This window comes from Elgaria multicarinata, chromosome 19 (genome assembly GCF_023053635.1).
Source record: "Elgaria multicarinata webbii isolate HBS135686 ecotype San Diego chromosome 19, rElgMul1.1.pri, whole genome shotgun sequence".
NCBI classification, from domain to species: domain Eukaryota; kingdom Metazoa; phylum Chordata; class Lepidosauria; order Squamata; family Anguidae; genus Elgaria; species Elgaria multicarinata.
The window spans coordinates 4,616,312-4,633,871 of NC_086189.1; the positions used below are offsets into that span (position 1 = coordinate 4,616,312).

Consider the following 17,560-nt stretch of genomic DNA (forward strand, 5'->3'; position numbering starts at 1 on the left):
TGTCCTCTTCATATGGTCACCCTATCTTAGGAGCGCATGGGGAGGGGGGGGGGGCTGTGTCCCAGAAGGGCTCACTACTGATGCCTGCTCTGAGCTCCTCTTTTAAAAATATGATTGTGCTCAGTGCACGATTCTTTCGCCCCATTTTCAAGCCTTTCTAATTATTGAACACTTTCCCCACAAAAGGCTCAATTGATGCCTGCCCTGTTGTCATTTCGGCATCAGGCAAAGAGGGTGGTTTTTTTAAAAAAAGAATTCTCCAGGAATTTTAAGTTAGAAAACCTTTGATTTTGTTTTATTGCCCTTTAATTGTTGCTTTAGGCTATTTGTATGTGAGTATTATAGCTTTTATTGCGTAAGCCACCCAGGGGGAAATTTTGAGAGCCGGTATGGCACAGTATTTCATGTCTCAGACCAGGTCTGGGGGAGACCCAGGTTCAAATTCTCATTCAGCCGTGAAGCTCCACTGAATAACCTTGGGCCAGCCCCCGTCTCTCAGCCTGACCTACCTCACAAGGTTGTTGTGAGGATAAAAAAAGGCTGGAGGACAGACCTACATGAGCTTTAGAGCAATAGGGAGCAACCTGTGGCAAGCCAAATTTTGTTGGACAACTCCCACCATCCCTGACCATTGGCTGTGCTGCCTGAGTCTGATGGGAACTGGAGTCCAACATCTGGAGGACAGCCACTACCCCACTCCTTCATAATATATTATGATGTAATATTATATATTACATTATTGTAATGTATGTTATATGTATATTATTTTTTATTTATTTCATTTCTATACCGCCCAATAGCAGTATAATGTATATTATACATTATAAATAATATATAATGTATATTATATGACATAATGATGAAGTAATGTATTATAAGGAACTAGTTCTCCACTCCCTAACATATTATAAATGTAACAAAATATTTTTTTAAAAATTCCAAAAAATACATCAAATCGGGCTGTTGCTTTATATCTCCCCCACGCCTCAAGCCCTTTCTGCTCTCTCCCTTTTAATCCCGTCTTCCCAAAGCTTCCGCCTTCCTCCCTCAGCCCCATTTTCTGAGGTAAAAAAAGAAGAACTCGGAGGTGGGGGAGAGAAAGCAGGCGGGCCCCTTTCCCGTGACTGAAGGCACTTCCCTCCAATCGCCGAGTCCCCTAACACCGTTGTGGTCATACCCATCCAATCGGGCCCCGAATATTTTCCCGCCCCTTTTTTTTTGGCCCTATCACTTCAGACGGACTCCGCTTTCTGCCCGCCCACCTTGGGTTTGGAGCGTCGACTGGACTATACACGGAGACGCGCACGCGCACTTGCCCCTACTGCGCTCCCTTCTCTCTCTCCTTCCGTCCGCCAGTCTTCTCCGGCCTCCTCCTTACGCCGTTGGCGTAGCGGGCGCACTTGGCGTAGCGCTGGCAGGGCCAGCAGGCGGAGAAGGTGGAGGGGCCGCCGAGAGCGAGAAGCTGAGGTAAAAAAAAGCCGCCGCCGAGGAAGGGGACGGTTGCGTGTCTCTCTTTTGGGGGATGCGGAGGGGCTCAGGCCGGGTGGGTAGTTGTGGGGGCGGAGAGGAGCTCGTCCCGTCGGCGGGATAGGGGCGAAGAGGAAGGGGCTCTGGGGGCCTCTGAGGAGAAGGAGGGGGGGTCTCGTGGAGAGGGGGCTTGAGCCCCGGTTGGGGTCCGTCTCGTGAGGAGGGGCGCACGCGAGGAGCTCTTTCCATGGGACTTGTGGGGAGGGGGATTTGGAGCTCCTATGGGTCGGGGTGGGGGGAGAGCTGTGCTCCGGGGGACTGAGTTTGCAATCAGGGTTTTTCTGTTTTTAATATAAGTATGGGGAGGGGGGCAAGCGGAGCTTTTTCCAGGGTCAGACTGGCGTAAACACTCCCCCCCCCTTTAAAATGCGCTCCCTCTTTATCCCTCTCTCCCTGTGTGTGTGTGAATGTGTAGCACACGTGTGTGTAAAGTTTGTTTGTGTGCACGCACTCAATGTTTGGATGTGGGGGTACGAGTGTATACACACACACACACACACACACACACATGCATGGATATAGACACGGGTTATGTAAGATGTTTATGCCACTAAGGAGATATGTGTGGAGTTGTATGTATATATACACTGGAACATTGTGGGTTGGATCCAGACTGAGACCTACTTGGAGTAGACCCATTTAAATCAGTGGCACTTAAGTTAGCCATGATTAACACGTCCCGATGATGATGATGATGATGATTGCATTTATATTCCGCCTTCTTTACTTTTTAAGGAACTCAAGGCGGCGTACGTAATCCTCCTCTCCGTTTTATCCTCAAAACAACAACCCTGTGAAGTAGGTCGGGTTGAGAGTCAGGGACTGACCCAAATTGACGCAATGAGCTTCATGGCCGAGTGGGGACTAGAACCTGGATCTCCTGGCTCCCAGTCCGACACTCTAGCCACTACACCAGACTGCCAGTCTATTCCAAATGTGTCTAAATCTGGATCCAACCCAGTGTATGTATATAAATGCATATGTAATATGTACACACATACATGTGTGAATGTGTGTCTGTACACACACGCATGCATTGGGTTGGGTTCAGATTTAGTATGTGGGTGAATGTGTGCACACTGTGTAGTGTGTGTCTGTATGCTTTTATGTAATACCTTCACTATGTTTATGTATATAGGCATGATCCAGCCAAAGTAATGCACTTTAATTTTCATTAGCTTCTGTGGAAGAGTTAAGCAAGTGATTAAATCCTCTCTCCTGCTGAAATCAGTGGGGGCACAAAGCGCTTTACTTTGACTGGATTGTACTTTAAAGACTTATTGTTGCATAAATAATTTTTATCTTAGTCTTTCAGATGTTACAGGATTTATATGTAGGATTGCTGTTTTAGGTTAGCTGTACAATGCTGTTGATGTTGGATGTGAAACAAATCTCACTATATCAGAGAGTTTACTCATTATTGCATTTAAGACTGCCGTCCTCCATACACTTATCTAGGAGTAAGTCCATTGAGCACAGTGGGTGTTGAATAGAAGTAGACATGTCTTTTATTGCACTGCAACATACTTTCCCTCTCAGAATCGATTTGTCTTAAGACAAGTATGTGAGGCTAGTGGAGCCCAGTCTCAAATCAAGGGTTGATCCTGATGTTTCAAGGTTAGCTTCCTTCCCAGGTTCTCCAAGTAAAGGAGTATCACAAGGACAAGCTGACTTCATTCTTGTAATGACCTACTTGTTTTCTGTACTAGAATCCATGTTGTCCTCCAAGGGGTTTAAATTTAGGGAGCAAGAGCAAATGCCCAAGATGACCATAACAGTTAAGGCATAACTAACCTGTGTTCAGTAATCCTTACATAGCAGATATTGCTTGAGAAAGTAAGGAGTACAACTCTGGATTAGGTCAAGATACTCACAGACTAGCAGCATTTGCAGAAATCCCACCAAAGTAGAATCATAGAATTGTAGAGTTGGAAGGGGCCTATAAGGCCATTGAGTCCAACTCCCTGCTCAGTGCAGGAATCCACCCTAAAGCATCCCTGACAGATGGCTGTCCAGCTGCCTCTTGAATGCCTCTAGTGTGGGAGAGCCCACAACCTCCCTAGGTCATGGGTTCCATTGCCATACTTCTCTAACAATAAGGAAGTTTTTCCTGATGTCCAGCTGGAATCTGGCTTCCTGTAACTTGAGCCCATTATTCCATGTCCTGCACTCTGGGATGATTGAGAAGAGATCCTGGCCCTCCTCTGTGGGACAACCTTTCAAGTATTTGAAGAGTGTTATGTCTCCCCTCAATCTTCTCTTTTCCAAGCTAACCATGCCCAGTTGTTTCAATCCCTCTTCACAGGGCTTTGTTTCCAGACCCCTGATCATCCTGGTTGCCCTCCTCTGAACATGCTCCAGCTTGTCTGCGTCCTTCTTGAATTGTGCAGCCCAGAACTGGATGCAATATTCAAGATGAGGCCTAACCAGGGCCGAATAGAGAGGAACCAGTACCTCACGCAATTTGGAAGCTATACTTCTATTAATGCAGCCCAAAATAGTATTAGCTTTTTTTGCAGTCACATCACACTGTTGGCTCATATTCAGCTTGTGATCTACAACAATTCCAAGATCCTTCTCATTTGTAGTATTGCTGAGCCAAGTATCCCCCATCTTGTAACTGTGCATTTGGTTTCTATTTTCTAGATGTAGAATTTGGCATTTATCCCTATTAAATTTCATTCTGTTGTTTTCAGCCCAGCACTCCAGCCTAGCAAGATCACTTTGAAGTTTATTTCTGTCTTCCAGGGTGTTAGCTATCCCACCCAATTTTGTGTCATCTGCAAATTTGATAAGCATTCCCTGCACCTCCTCGTCCAAATCATTAATAAAAGTGTTGAAGAGCACTGGGCCCAGGACTGAGCCCTGCGGCACCCCACTCGTTGCCTCTCCCCAGTTTGAGAAGGTTCCATTGAGAAGTACTCTTTGAGTCCGATTCTGTAGCCAACTGTGGATCCACCTAATAGTTGTTCCATCTAGCCACTTTTAGTTAAGTTTGTTAATCAGAATATCATGGGGCACTTTGTCAAAAGCTTTGCTGAAGTCAAGATATATGACGTCCACAGCATTCCCACAGTCCACAAGGGAGGTTACCCAATCAAAAAATGATATCAAATTAGTCTGTCAGGATTTGTTCCTGACTAATCCATGTTGGCTTCTAGTAATCACTGCATTGTTTTCAAGGTGCTTAGAGACTGACTTCTTTATGATCTGCTCCAAAAAATGTCCAGGGATGTCAGACTGACTGGTCTGTAGTTCTTAGGTTCCTCCTTTTTGCCCTTCAGTCGTCCGGTACCTCACCCGTCTTTCATGATTTTGCAAAGATAATAGACAGTGGTTCTGAGGGTTCTTCTGCTAGCTCCTTCATTACGCTAGGATGCAGGAGCTCAGGGTGATTCACTTGAAGTAGGCCAGTGCAGACGCTGGTCTGTCTTCTCCGTGTCTAGCGGCAAGACTCTGTGTGTGTGACTATTTCCCCCCATGGTGTGTCATTAGGACTCCAGCCTTTCCCCTTATCCATCAGAATGAGATACAGGTTGTATAAATGAAGTACAGTGTGTATTGAAATGGCTCAAAAAATTATGTGTTGATGGTAGGGTTGGCTTGGTGGTTTGTTTTTGCTGGAGCCTTCACCTCTTCTATCAGGCTTCTCCACTCCTAAACCTTTAGTTTCTGGTCATTCTTCCCACCCCCTGTCTCACCATTCCAAATTCTGTCTTCTGAGTTCCCACATCCCATGCCAGGTCTGAGCCTGGCGAGACCTGAGAACACTAGAAGATGGTGATGAGTAGGAAAGAGGTGATTCCTGTTGCAGGTAGACCAACCATTTTGTTTCACAAGTCTTATGGTTTAACACTTCTGGGTGGAAGACGAGTTTCGCTTCATGGAATTTGTTGGTGGATTGGGCTGTAAGCATTTGAAACGTCTAATGGGAAGACTAGATCAGGTGGGTGAGGGAGAGTTGAGGCAACTCTCAACTTTGTGTGTGTGTGTGTGGGGGGCTATTCTATAGAGCAATGCAGCTGGGAACTTCAAAGATAAGCTAATCTTTGAAGAGAGGGAAGTGGATCATTTTCGTTCTCATTGTATGGGGTTGAGACCAGCTTGGTACAGGGTTTGCAACATCATTAGTTTTAGGAGTATGGCAAGGGCATTGGGAGGGAACAGGGAGGAAGACCCAGTCCCAAGAGTGACTTTATGTGAAAGAGAGCTGAGCACAGCAGGCAAGGTCTATAGCTAGACATCAATTTGAATTTGAGACACTGAACTTTAGATGCATTCCTCAAGGAAGAGAGTGGGGAAGAAGGAATGGACGTTAGAAGAATCTCAAGAGCCACACAGAGTTCTCGGAGTTCTTGAAAACTATTTCTCAAGTTTAATGTTACTATCGGCAAGCTCATCATATATAGTCTCATTACAGTCAATAACTTCTAATCGGAGTTCGCTTTTGTTAACCGACTGTGTGCGCGCAACGGTCAGCTGTCGGCTTTGCCTGCTGCAAAGAACTAACCAGCTGATTGAATTCAGAGGCTTATCCCTCTAAAAGCAGGTCTAAGGGCTTGGAGAAGGCAGCCTGGTTTTAGCTTGGTTTTATAAAACCTTGAAGGAATTAACTACTTGCCTTCCCCTTCTTTTTCATTGTAGGGAGAGTGAGTACTTGCTGAAGCTGGTTGAAAAGCACGGGGGTAGGGAATGTATTTTCTTGGTCTTTACCAGCCATCTGTGGACTATTACTTATTCTCTTGAAAATTCTTCTCTCTGGAGGAGTGTGTCTGCACAAATGTGCATGCCTGCAAGTGTGTGTGTGTGTGTGTGTGCGTGCGCGTGCGTGTGCGTGCATCAGCACCCATCCTTTTATGAGATTGATTATTGAAGATGCCTTCTGAAAATCTCATTGTGGCACAGTATAGAAAAATAAAAATAAAATATTCAAGCCTGTTGTTATGCCAGTTGCTATGTACAGGAAAGGATAATATTTGGGCTGTGAGGAATGCATCCTGAGTTCCTTCTTGGATTGATATGAGATAAGACATCCATAATTAGCTGTGGGGGTGGGGGGAGGGGAGAGAGAAGGAAGAGCTAAGACTGGCTGGGACTAACCACATTGCTCCCTTCCCTAGGCTAACAAGAAACCTATGGGAGCCACAGCGTATGCAGTTGATGCACTTATCCACGTGAAGCCTTTGCCCAAGGGGAGGAGACTGGAACTGTGAAGCATTGACTACGCTGTACACCAGCTCAGAGGCAAGGCAGCAATGTTTTCAAGAGGAGCACTGAGAGAAACCGAGCACCACAGCCTCTAATCAAGAGAGCTCCTGCTGGTCTGGAGCTTAGATTTTTACCTTCCTTTTGCCCCCCCTTGGAGATGAACCAGAGACTTAACCTGCTCTCCTCCTTACCTGGAATCCTCATCAGCAATGATACTATAGCCAGATCTGACCACCAAAGAGAGAGGAGGATTTTTCACTTAAAGCTAGGCTGCCATTGCAACTGAACTCTCTCTATTTTTGTACATCGGATTCACTGGGGATTTTTTAAAAAGTTTTATTTTTTGGTTTCACCTTTTGAAACACCCATATTGTTTGTATCTAGAGCTGCTGCTCTCTGGTTATTCTTGCGTCTTCTTTTTTTTTTTAATTTGGTGTTTCTAGGCTTTTTATTTTGGCCTTTGTTTGAATTTGCCCATGGCGTTTTTGATGAAGAAAAAGAAGTTTAAATTTCAAACCAGTTTCACTTTAGAGGAGCTGACCGCAGTCCCTTTTGTGAATGGTGTTCTGTTCTGCAAAATTAGGCTGCTAGATGGAGGAGACTTTGCAACCTTGTCTTCCAGGTAAGAAGTTATCCATGGACTGCCCTTCTCTACCTCCCTCCCTATTTGATCTCTGTTGTGCTGGGCAATTCAGTGTATGGCTACAACTCTCTTCCTCTCCTTCCCACCTGTTCTAGTGCAAACACCATCTTTTTGGGGGCGGGGTGAGAACCTGTATGTGCTCCTTAAATTCTTCAGGAGGTTGGGTGCTCTCTTTCTGAGAGTCTGCAAACAAAGTTGTTTGCAATCCAGAACACATTTCTGGAGTACACATAGTAATGAACGTGTGTATTGGTACACAGTAAGGAAGCTGAGATCTAGAAAATATTATTTTGAGTTTTCTCCTTCATAACTCTGTTTGCTCCCCTTTTGAGCTTCAAAATGGCTTATTCTAGTATTGTAAACAGAACATCACTTGGGAATCATTTTGAAAAGTCACAGCTTTAAATGCTGTTGTGCTTCATGTGCTGTGTGGTTCTCTCTCTTTTTGGTTGCCTTTAAATTGAGTAATAGACCAAAAATGCTGCAATAGAAATGTAAACTAATATAATTCTAAACTGGTTTCATAGCGGGTGTTCTGTTTTTCCTGTTTGTGTTAACAATTAATTTATAGGCGAGTTTGCTCTTGCTTTTAAAAAAGGACTGTCCCGTCTCTCAGTGCCTGGTAATCAAATGTTGCTTTTGTTGTTCACTGTGTGCACATTGATTATCGCCTAGCACTGTGCCAACACAAATTCCAAAACAATCCTGGACTTGCTCATGAGCTACTCACGACAAGGAACTTCTAGAATCTTTTCTTGCATTAACACAAAGCAAGAATCTGATTTATTTATTTATTGGGGGGAGCTGTGTTGTTGTTTTTAATAAAGCGGCACAAAGTGAGGTTCTTGTCACTTCAAACTGGCGTACAGGAACAAAAGCAAACTTAATTGCAAGAATGGCTCTTCATGGAAGAAGCCTTCATTCTGTACTAGCCAGAGGCCAGAAGCTCTGCTCTCAGAAACTAGAGACCCCCTTAATTTATGGCTTGGATTTTTCAGTGTCATCTGACTACCCCATAACTCTTCAGCTTTTTTGCATTCTTCCGTTTTAGTTTGACTCGCTTTGGGTGAAAGCGGCTTATCTGAGGAATTTGAACCCTGCGAAAGCTTGGGAAGAGGAAGGAATTAATCTCCGCAGTACCTAGATCGGGCTGAGCGCTTGCTTCCAAGTTGTGCATAGTACTCCTTGTTGACCTTGGACGCAGGAGTGCAGCTCGGGTGTTTGCTTGTGCTAGTGCTGCTGCTAACCTTGTGTGGCTGCTGGCTCCCCTGCACCCCCCCCTTTTGCTGGCTGAAGTTCAACAGTGCTCTCTGCATGTGATTGTTGCAGATCGCAGACGTGTTCCAGCAGAGAAATTGCCTCTAATTTAAGCCAAATGCATGCATTTTTCCCCTCTGTAGGCTGGGTTACTCATAAACTGGAAAAATGGCAGTGGGATATTGAGCCTACTCACCCACCCTGGGCAGTCTGCCCCAACTGAAAGCATATGGAGACTTGTTCCCTTATAACTAAGCTCCTTGGTGTCCTGTCAGCCAGACTCTTCTCTTGCTCTCTCTATGCATCCTTGAAGGAGTTTCAGACATCACATTCATATAGGAATCCACCACCACCACCACCTCGGTCTGTCCTTAATGTCTTCTCGGCTCTCGTTTGGCCATACAAGGAGCCAGGGTTAAAGGTTGGATTGTGGGATTGTACAACCCTCCTCCACCTCTTCTGTGAAAATTCCCCTCCCTGCCAGCCCCCTCTATTTGCCTATGGGCTTGTGGGTGTACATGATCTTCACCAGCCTGAATAAAACTGAATCAGAGAAGCTCCTAAACCCCAAGGTTCTTAAAGTGGGTTATGAAGTATATAAAGTTTCCATTTTAAACTGTGTTGGAAATGGTCACGATGTCAAAACTAGGTACATGGTAGCTAGGGGAATTCAAGAATGACAGGGTGGTGGAGGGGGTGTGATCCCACGACTTGCTCCCTAAGGCCTGGTTCTAGCTGTACATCCAAACTAGACTTTATTCTGAGCGGTTTTCCCCCCCTCCCTTAGCAAGACCTTAACAATATAGAAAATCATGATCAGTATCAGCTGTTTCAATGCAGTTTAAGCCTCCCCCCCCTTTTGTGGGGAAACTTTTGAAGTTTTTACTGTGAGTTGATTAGCTAGGTTACTATCTCTATTTTATAAATTGGGTACTGACTGATATCGCACAACCAATAATTGGCTGAACTTGGGGTTTGAAACCGGGTCTGAATTCATACAGCTGCCTACGTAGTCTCATGGGAGAGGTGCTGTGGGATGCCTTTCCGTTTAGGTACCTAACTGGCCCTCACTCCTGGCCCTCACTCCTCCCCTTTTGAAAATATAAATTGGCTATGGTGGTTAGCAGCTGTGACCCACCTGCCATTTTAATTTCCCACATTGCCCCTAACATAGCGATGCTTTGGAGCATTATGGGCAGGGCCGGCCTTACTGGTGGGCAAGCTGGACGGTTGCCCACAACACTGCACTCAGGGGGCACCAAGTTGAGCTCAGTGGCTGTGTTTTTTTAATGTACTGTCTGCAGGGAGCTAGAATGGGGGGGAAACAAGTAACCATTCTTTCAAAGTTCTACTGGTTGTGTACTAACTACAAAAATGATCTTCCTTCACTTAGCTTTAAAGTATGTTTCTTTTTCCGTTTCCACTTTGATGTCATTTGTGCTAGGCAAAAATCAGTGGAACTCAGCTTTACTTTGAGGCAACGTTACTGAGCGCTTAACGCTTCAGGTACTGCAAACACTAAAAACACTACATAAGTAATAATAAAATAAAGCCATAAGCTCTAAGCGGTCACCTGGATCCCCTTTTTTATTTGTAATTTTTCCTTTATTATTTTTAAAGATAAAAAGAATGGGTGTTCTAAAATAAAGAATGCTTACCCAAAGATAGGAACTGCCACAAAACAAAACAGATATAAGTAAAACCTGTAATAGTTCTGCTGTGTTGCATAGTGCACTGCCACTGCTGAGAATATGACTTTTTGAAGTTTGTACAAATCAAACTGTAGCACAGTGGCTGAGAGATCAAGGTTTTGAGCAATGTTGTTCTCGATGGGCATCACAGCTGTGGCAGGCCCCATAAATCCTCTGGGTGGTCCTGCAAAACTGACTGTAGGGCGGGAGGCCTTACCCAAGGTGGTACTTGTCCTAGGGCCGGGCCTGATTATGGTGGTAAGCTTACAGATACAGCTGCCTGCCTGGGGCCAAAGCCAGCCTCAGCAGTTACCTCTGTTTGGGGCTTCTGCAACAGCCCAAGGATGTTTTGGCCTGATACTAATCCTGTTAGCCACAACAGTTTAAGTGACCTGAGTTGCTTTTTAAGCTTTAGTGATTTGCATGTCACTCTGCAGGCTCTGCACATACTCATTCTCTAGCTAGCAGACTCTTAAAGCAAATCCAAATATGGAACATTTTAGTAGGTTCTATTGCTTTCCCTGTGTTCTTTCCTCTTCAGACATTCTGCCCATTACAAACAAACCAGGGATTGAGAAAACAGACCACAGTTTGTTCATTCATCTGTCAGACAAGCCCGGAATAGGGCAACAAACAATGGGTTAAATCAGGGTTGGGCAATTTGTGATCCTCCAGAAGTTTTGGACTACAACTCCCACTATCCCTCACCACTGGCTGTGCTGGCTAGGGCTGATGGGAATTGTAGGCCAAAACATCTGGAGGGCCATATGTTGCTCAACTCTGGGTTGAATAAATGGTCACCAGCGTTCGTTCATCCACACTGATAGAGCAATATGTACGATCAATAACGTACATAACTGGTTTGGGTAAAGGGATTTCCAATATACTGTGTTTTCATGACTATTGGCAAGAGATATTTGTTCTACCTGCTAAGCTGCTGAGTGTATTCATTTGTGTGTGGGGAGGGTGTCCTGCAAAGTATAAAAGAAAGTGAAGTATGAAAGCATGTACAAGGTCTACTTTCACTCAGGTAGTTTCTGCTCTTCAAAATATCCAAGTTATTGAGTTACACAGAACTCTTTGGGGGAGTGGTAAAAGGAGTTAAAAATCCATGTAACTGGAGTTCATGCCAAAGATTGACAGAAAATGGTATTGAACAGAGAGTACTTTTTTCCACGTCAATATCCAAATCATTCTGGGGCATAAAATGCATGGGGGGATTAGAAATGTGACCAGGCATGCAGGTAATCTAGTGTAAGCAGAATCAGAATAATCTAACCAAGCAGCTTTGCATCCAGAAATTAAAAAAGGGACTTGGAAACCTTAATCTTGATGCTCAAAACTAGAACAAGTTAGTAGTTGTCTGAATTTGGTGAACCTTGCATACAGAAGTGGTATTGCAAGGACTAGAATGGACTGTGCTGCCCTCAGTACGAACTCTTCACTTTCTGTGTACTGCTTATAGCTTTTTTTTGTTTTTAGCTCATGATTCCTGTAACGAGGCAGAAAGTGGCTTGGAGGGAAGCTTTTCCATTAAAATCTAACACTGTCAGGAATTTGTAACATCCTTCAAGTCACATGAGCACTTCCAGTTGATTAAGAAGTCTGGATTCTCAGAAATGTGCCCTTTTGCACACTCCCTGAAGCAGTGTGTTTTAGGTATTTGATTTTCATCTAGAAAGTAAGTGGTTGCTTTCTTTTTCTTTCCTACAGTCAAATTAGACTTCTAGTACGAATGGGAGTGGCCTGTGCCCTTGTGGAATGGCAGCCTGCTGTGTGATGGTCTACTTATCATTCTGTAGATGGTTTTAAGGTCTTCGTTGTTCAGGAAAGCATTTTCCCTCATACTGACAAATGGGTGTAGTTCACCATTACAGTGAGGAGATATTTCTGTTATATCTCCTCACTGCTTACTCTTGTCATCTCCCAAGATCTGCAAGTCATGTTGAAATCAGTACCAGTGTTGGGTTTGTATGGCAGTCTCTGATAAGCTTATCAAAGCAATGCACTCTGACCTCATTCCTATAGATGAATGGCAAATATTGCGCTTGGCATGCTATTTATTTATTTTTATTGCACTTATATACCGCTCCCATAGCCAGGGCTCTCTGGGCGGTTTACAGAAATTCTAAAATTGAGATAAAAACAAGTATACAAAATTTAAAATTCTAAAACAGAACATTCACGCGTAAAGCATTATTTATGGCACTAGTATTGGCATTTCGTGAGTTCAGAAACTTACAATCACAGAAAAATACGGATTCCAAAATGACAATAAATCGTAAAGTTCATAATTCCCCCTGGCTACACGTTTGTTTGGCATTTTGACTTTTTTTTTTGGTGCTTTTTTCGTTTTTTTAAGTTAGTAACTTTTTCCAGTCTGATTTTCATGACACAAAACAGGGAGCCTCAGAAAGCACCCTTTGAGTGCATTCTCTTTGATACTGAAAAACATGATATGTGTGTTTAACAGCCCTAGCTCTGTTAGAAAGGCAGAAGTTGCACTTATTGTAGTGGGTGCTGTGTTTTAGCGATGCTTCTCTTTTGTCCAAGTTTGTGAGCCACCTGTGTTCAGTCTCCTGTGAAGCAAAATCTGTTGACTACACCAACGGAAGTGGCGAAAATGGTGTTCTGGCTATCTTGGCACTCTATGGCTTATTAGGAAAATGTTCTAGTGTGATATGTTGGCCTGTGAAAGTTGCTCACTTGGGATTTTATTATTCTTGATCAGCTACCATGAAAGTGAAAGGCTGTTTCCTCAACTCCCTGTGCTTTGGCAAAACCCATTCCCACATGGATGAGAAGTAAAGAAAACAGAAATAACAAAACATCATTGAAATGCAGTCACTTTTATACACTGGAGGCTAAATCCAGCAAATGCATTGCAGAACGTGGAGGAGGTCCACAAATAGTAGGCCTATCCCTCTGCCTTCAAAGTGCACCCTAGCGTTTTCTGTGCCTAAAGAGGTTTTCCAAACCCTTTTTAAGGGTGACAGTCCTGATACACCAGAACCTAGGTAGCATGACTTCTGAAACTGAAGAAATGGGAGCTTGCTTGTCCTTGACTCTTTTCTTCCCTGCATCCACCAATATGAGGAAAAAATCATTCTGATATGATGGATATTGAAGGTGATGGCAGGGAAACTTCTATGTAAAATGGATTCTAAGCTATCTTAAACTTGTAAGCCCAGAATTAGATGTACAGTACGGAGCCGAGTTTCCATAATGAAACTTCCATCTGTCTCCCTGATATCTGTCTGTGGTCTCTCTTGAAGCACTCTAAACAGCTGATATAGTAAACTGTACAGTTGGAATAGAGTATGCGCAGCCCCTTCATGTTTCATGCAGAATTTGGTATCCTAGAGGTAGAGGGGAAAAGGCATGTGATATTGGAGGCCTGGGCTGAAGGGATAACGAACTATGGAACTTAGCAGCTTCTTGACTGCTACAAATGTTGGGCACAGTCCATGTTCCCACTGCCTCTTGTTTTGTACTTTGATTGGACTTAGTTACAAAGGTCTCCATACTGATGACGACTTGCTTCTTCTGTCTTAACAGAATATGCCCCACTCCAAAAGATTATCACGATTCCAACTGGTGTATACGTTACCCTGCTGGGTGTTTTTTTTTTTTTTAATTGCCAGAAACACTTGTCAGCTTGTAGAGCCAATTAGCGCATGCTCCCCAAAATTATTTTATTTCCACAACCTGGGGCAAATAGATCAAGAATACCTTTCTCCTATTGCTAAATAACCATAGTCCCTCTCCACAAGTCAGGGCTTTTGGATTGGAAAGGACGTCTTCCAGCATAGCCAAAGACAGGGCGTTTATTTTAATTTGTTACTTTACTTATAGCATTTTTATCTTGCCCTTCAGCCAAAAAGGCTGCTAGAACAGCTTACAAAGCTGAGAGATAAGACAACCCCTGCTTGGAGGCTTAAAATCTAAAAGATACAACATGACAGGAAAGGCGATTTTTTAAAATAGATATTTAATTTGATTCAGGGTTGAATTCTTAAAATTAATCTTGCTTTGTTGCATCAAAAAGCTTGAGAGCCTTCCATGACACTGATGCCCTCTGTTTTAAGAGTTTAGAATAGGAGCATGTACTTGAGTCACATGAGATGGGTTGGGATGGCCGGCTTTGATTGAGGTGGCTTTTGAATGTAGTTTGCACAGAAGGTTATATCAGCCACACCTGTCAGTGTGCACACTGTCTGTTCTCTCCCCCACTTCCCCATAAAACGCATAACAGAGGGAGAAATCTAGCAATAGAAACAAGACAATAGCTATGGGCTTTTTCCAGTGGAATTTTGAAACAAGGCAGGGAGAAGGTCCAGATGGCAGTAGCTTTGGAGAGAACACATCTCCGTTGAGTGTGGGAAGTGGGAAAGCTATGTGGAACGGAGCAACAGAGTAGGCAGTATAAATGTCTCTGGTACAATATTCTGTCTGTAGCTGTGCTTCAGCTGTGACCACTACATTGCATTTTCATCACATGCTATGGTTCTTGCACCTGACAAACGGAAACTAATGCAAACTGTTGCTCAGTCCTCTGAGCTAAGCTTTCTGTGCTGCAGGTTATAGGAAGAGGTGCTGTTCCTTTTGTGAAAGGGGTGATACAAATTTCCGCCCTACAGAGGTCTGCATCCTGTTATGTAAGGATAAGCCCCTATAGGCTTCAACTTCCTTTTTTTCTGTTTTGGCCTCTGCAAGATCAAGACCAGTGTAGCAAAATCTGTGGTGGAAGACAGTTTACTTCATGGGGTGTAACTGCCACATAGATAAAACTGGGAAGAAGTATTAGACTTCTGATGCAATCACTTTCCTGGTAAGATACCCAGTGATGCATTAGTATTGCCAGCTACTGCTAAGACTGCAGTCCTAAGCACAGTTGAAACTATTTATATCTTACTCTTTACATAGGGCTCCTAGGGACTTCCCATCCAAGGGGCTGATCCTACCTGCTTAGCTTCTGCAATTCTGCAACATCAGGTACTCCTCGACAGTTCACTAGGCCCATCGTATGCAATGGAAATGGGAAAAGCTGGTGAATCTTTAGGATATTGGGAACTTGAGGGCAGAACACATCTCCAGCTGTGAAAAAGAAACTTGCTTTTACAGATCTTTGCCTCGCAGAAAGAAGAGGCAGGGTGAGCATACAGAGTAACTGCTCCCTAGCTCCCCCTCTTCCAGGAATAGGTGAGAAATTCATTAGGCTCGTATTTTAATGCAAACTGGAACACAAGTGCCATGTGTAGAACTTTTTGTGCGCAGAGATGGCAGGAATCAAAATCTGATGTGGAGTCCAAAGAAATTTAAAACTGACAAAATCCGAGCAAGATAGTGCTTGACACATTTGCCCATCCTTACCCTCTGCACCTGGGCTGCATCCATCCTGATCAGGGATATGGCCTGGATGCAGTGTGGCTTTAATATCCTTCCCACACATATTCATAAGCAGGACACAAATGCAACAGCACTCTCCCCCCACCCATGTTCCCCGGCAACTCACGTATATGGGTTACTTCTGTGCCTTTAACTGGACCCCTGGCAGCAGCATCACTAACTTTCTAGCTGTTATAAAAGTACTTGGCTTTGGCCATCAACACTAAATCAGTAGCCATCAAACCTCAGTTAACCACTTGATTGCTAGAAATTCCATTTACTGCTGATTACATTACAAAAACTGGGCTTGGAACCAGTTCTTGTTAATGCCTGTGTGTAAGTGAGGTTGTACAATAAGCTTGGTAGACTTCTGGCAGTCATTCGCCTTCCTGCTTGGTACTGTTAGTCTCTGAGTTGGATATCTGTGTCTGCTGCAGAATGAAACCATTATCCATGGACTCTACTCCTGTTCCAGAAAACTTGCTCTTTGCCCATTGACTTGTTACAGCCAGAGCACATACCATGGTTCATCGTTGTGATCTAATCTCAATGTGGTACCATTCAGCAGTACCCTGAATCTCATGTATGGCCTAGGTTTTGAGACTCTTCGCACTAGATAGAAACAGTTGTACTTACGTTCACACAATGAATAGTTTAGTTTGTGCAAGCGAGGGAGTGAATTTGTCATGGAGGTGCAGGAAACAAAATTGTTTCTGTAGTGTCTGTTTCTCTTTCCACATGCTTGTTATGAGCCCCACCTCCCTCATCAGATCTGTGAAGCTATGCTAAAAAAAATGTAATGTACAGTCATCTTTTCTAAAGGCTACTCAAGTTCATTAAACCCATAAAACCAAAGAACTGGAGGACATTAACTAAAACAAGAAGGGCTGATAGTTCAGTGATTTTGACAGTCCTTCCAAAGTATGAGCTCCATCAGCTTCTTTAAGTGCCTTTGACTGAGTTCTCACAACATGCTAACCCAAATTCAGTGCTGTGGGTTAGCATGTTGTCTGGACCCAGGACATTTTCCAGAGGATGGCTTGTTAACCATGCAGTGTGGCTTATTTTTCTTGAACAAGCCACTTTAAGAACCCATGGTTTGATGTTGGGCTGGTCAGGGTGGTTAACGGGCCACACTGCATGGTTAACAAGTCACCCTGTGGGGAAAGTCCTGGGTTCAGACAACACGATAACCCACGTTTCAGCAAACAACCCATGGTTCAACAACAACCCACGCTCAAACACTGAGCGTGAGTTGGCGTGTTGTGTGAACACTGTCATTGTAAGTAAAAGTTGCCTTGCTGGATCAGACTAAAGAAATACAATGTCTCCCAACCAAGATGCCTTGGGAACTTGTGTAGCCATTCCCTGTTGTCCTCTGTGTCTGGTAATTAGTGAGAGTGTGTTTCTGGTAACGAAGGTTTAAGCGTTAGCCACCATGGCTAATAGCTGTTGATAGAACTATATTTATTTTTAAGCGTCACCTATGCTTGTGGCCATTACCAGTCTTAGGATTATGAATTAAGGGCATACCTGGCCAAATTAAGCACTTTTAAGCACCATTGATCTCAATAGGAGAGATTTAAACACGTGGTTAACTCGTCCCTTTGAAATTATGTCACTCTTGTTGGATAGCTTCCTAAGTAAATTAAGCTTTGTGTGAAGAAGTGCTTAACTTACTGCCAATCACTTTAGCTTGGGTGACAAAAGTTCCAGTGTTGTGTGAAACTAATTCCCCTATTCAATTATCTTTGCTATTTATGCTTTTAGATTCCATCGTGTCTTCCCCCTTATTCTCTCTTGAAGTATACATTACTAATTATAAGAATACATACGTTAAATAACC

General features: G+C 43.7%; 1 protein-coding gene across 1 annotated transcript in view; it reads left to right on the forward strand.

Moving 5' to 3' along the window:
• The first annotated feature begins 1,424 nt into the window (after positions 1-1,424).
• EEIG1 (estrogen-induced osteoclastogenesis regulator 1) overlaps positions 1,425-17,560 on the forward strand; it is a 62,644-nt gene continuing 46,508 nt past the window's right edge. Inside the window, exons 1-2 of the mRNA XM_063144505.1 lie at positions 1,425-1,467; positions 6,648-7,357. Coding sequence (XP_063000575.1) covers positions 7,212-7,357 — 146 coding nt within the window. The 5' untranslated portion in view covers positions 1,425-1,467; positions 6,648-7,211. The remainder of the gene's footprint in view (positions 1,468-6,647; positions 7,358-17,560) is intronic.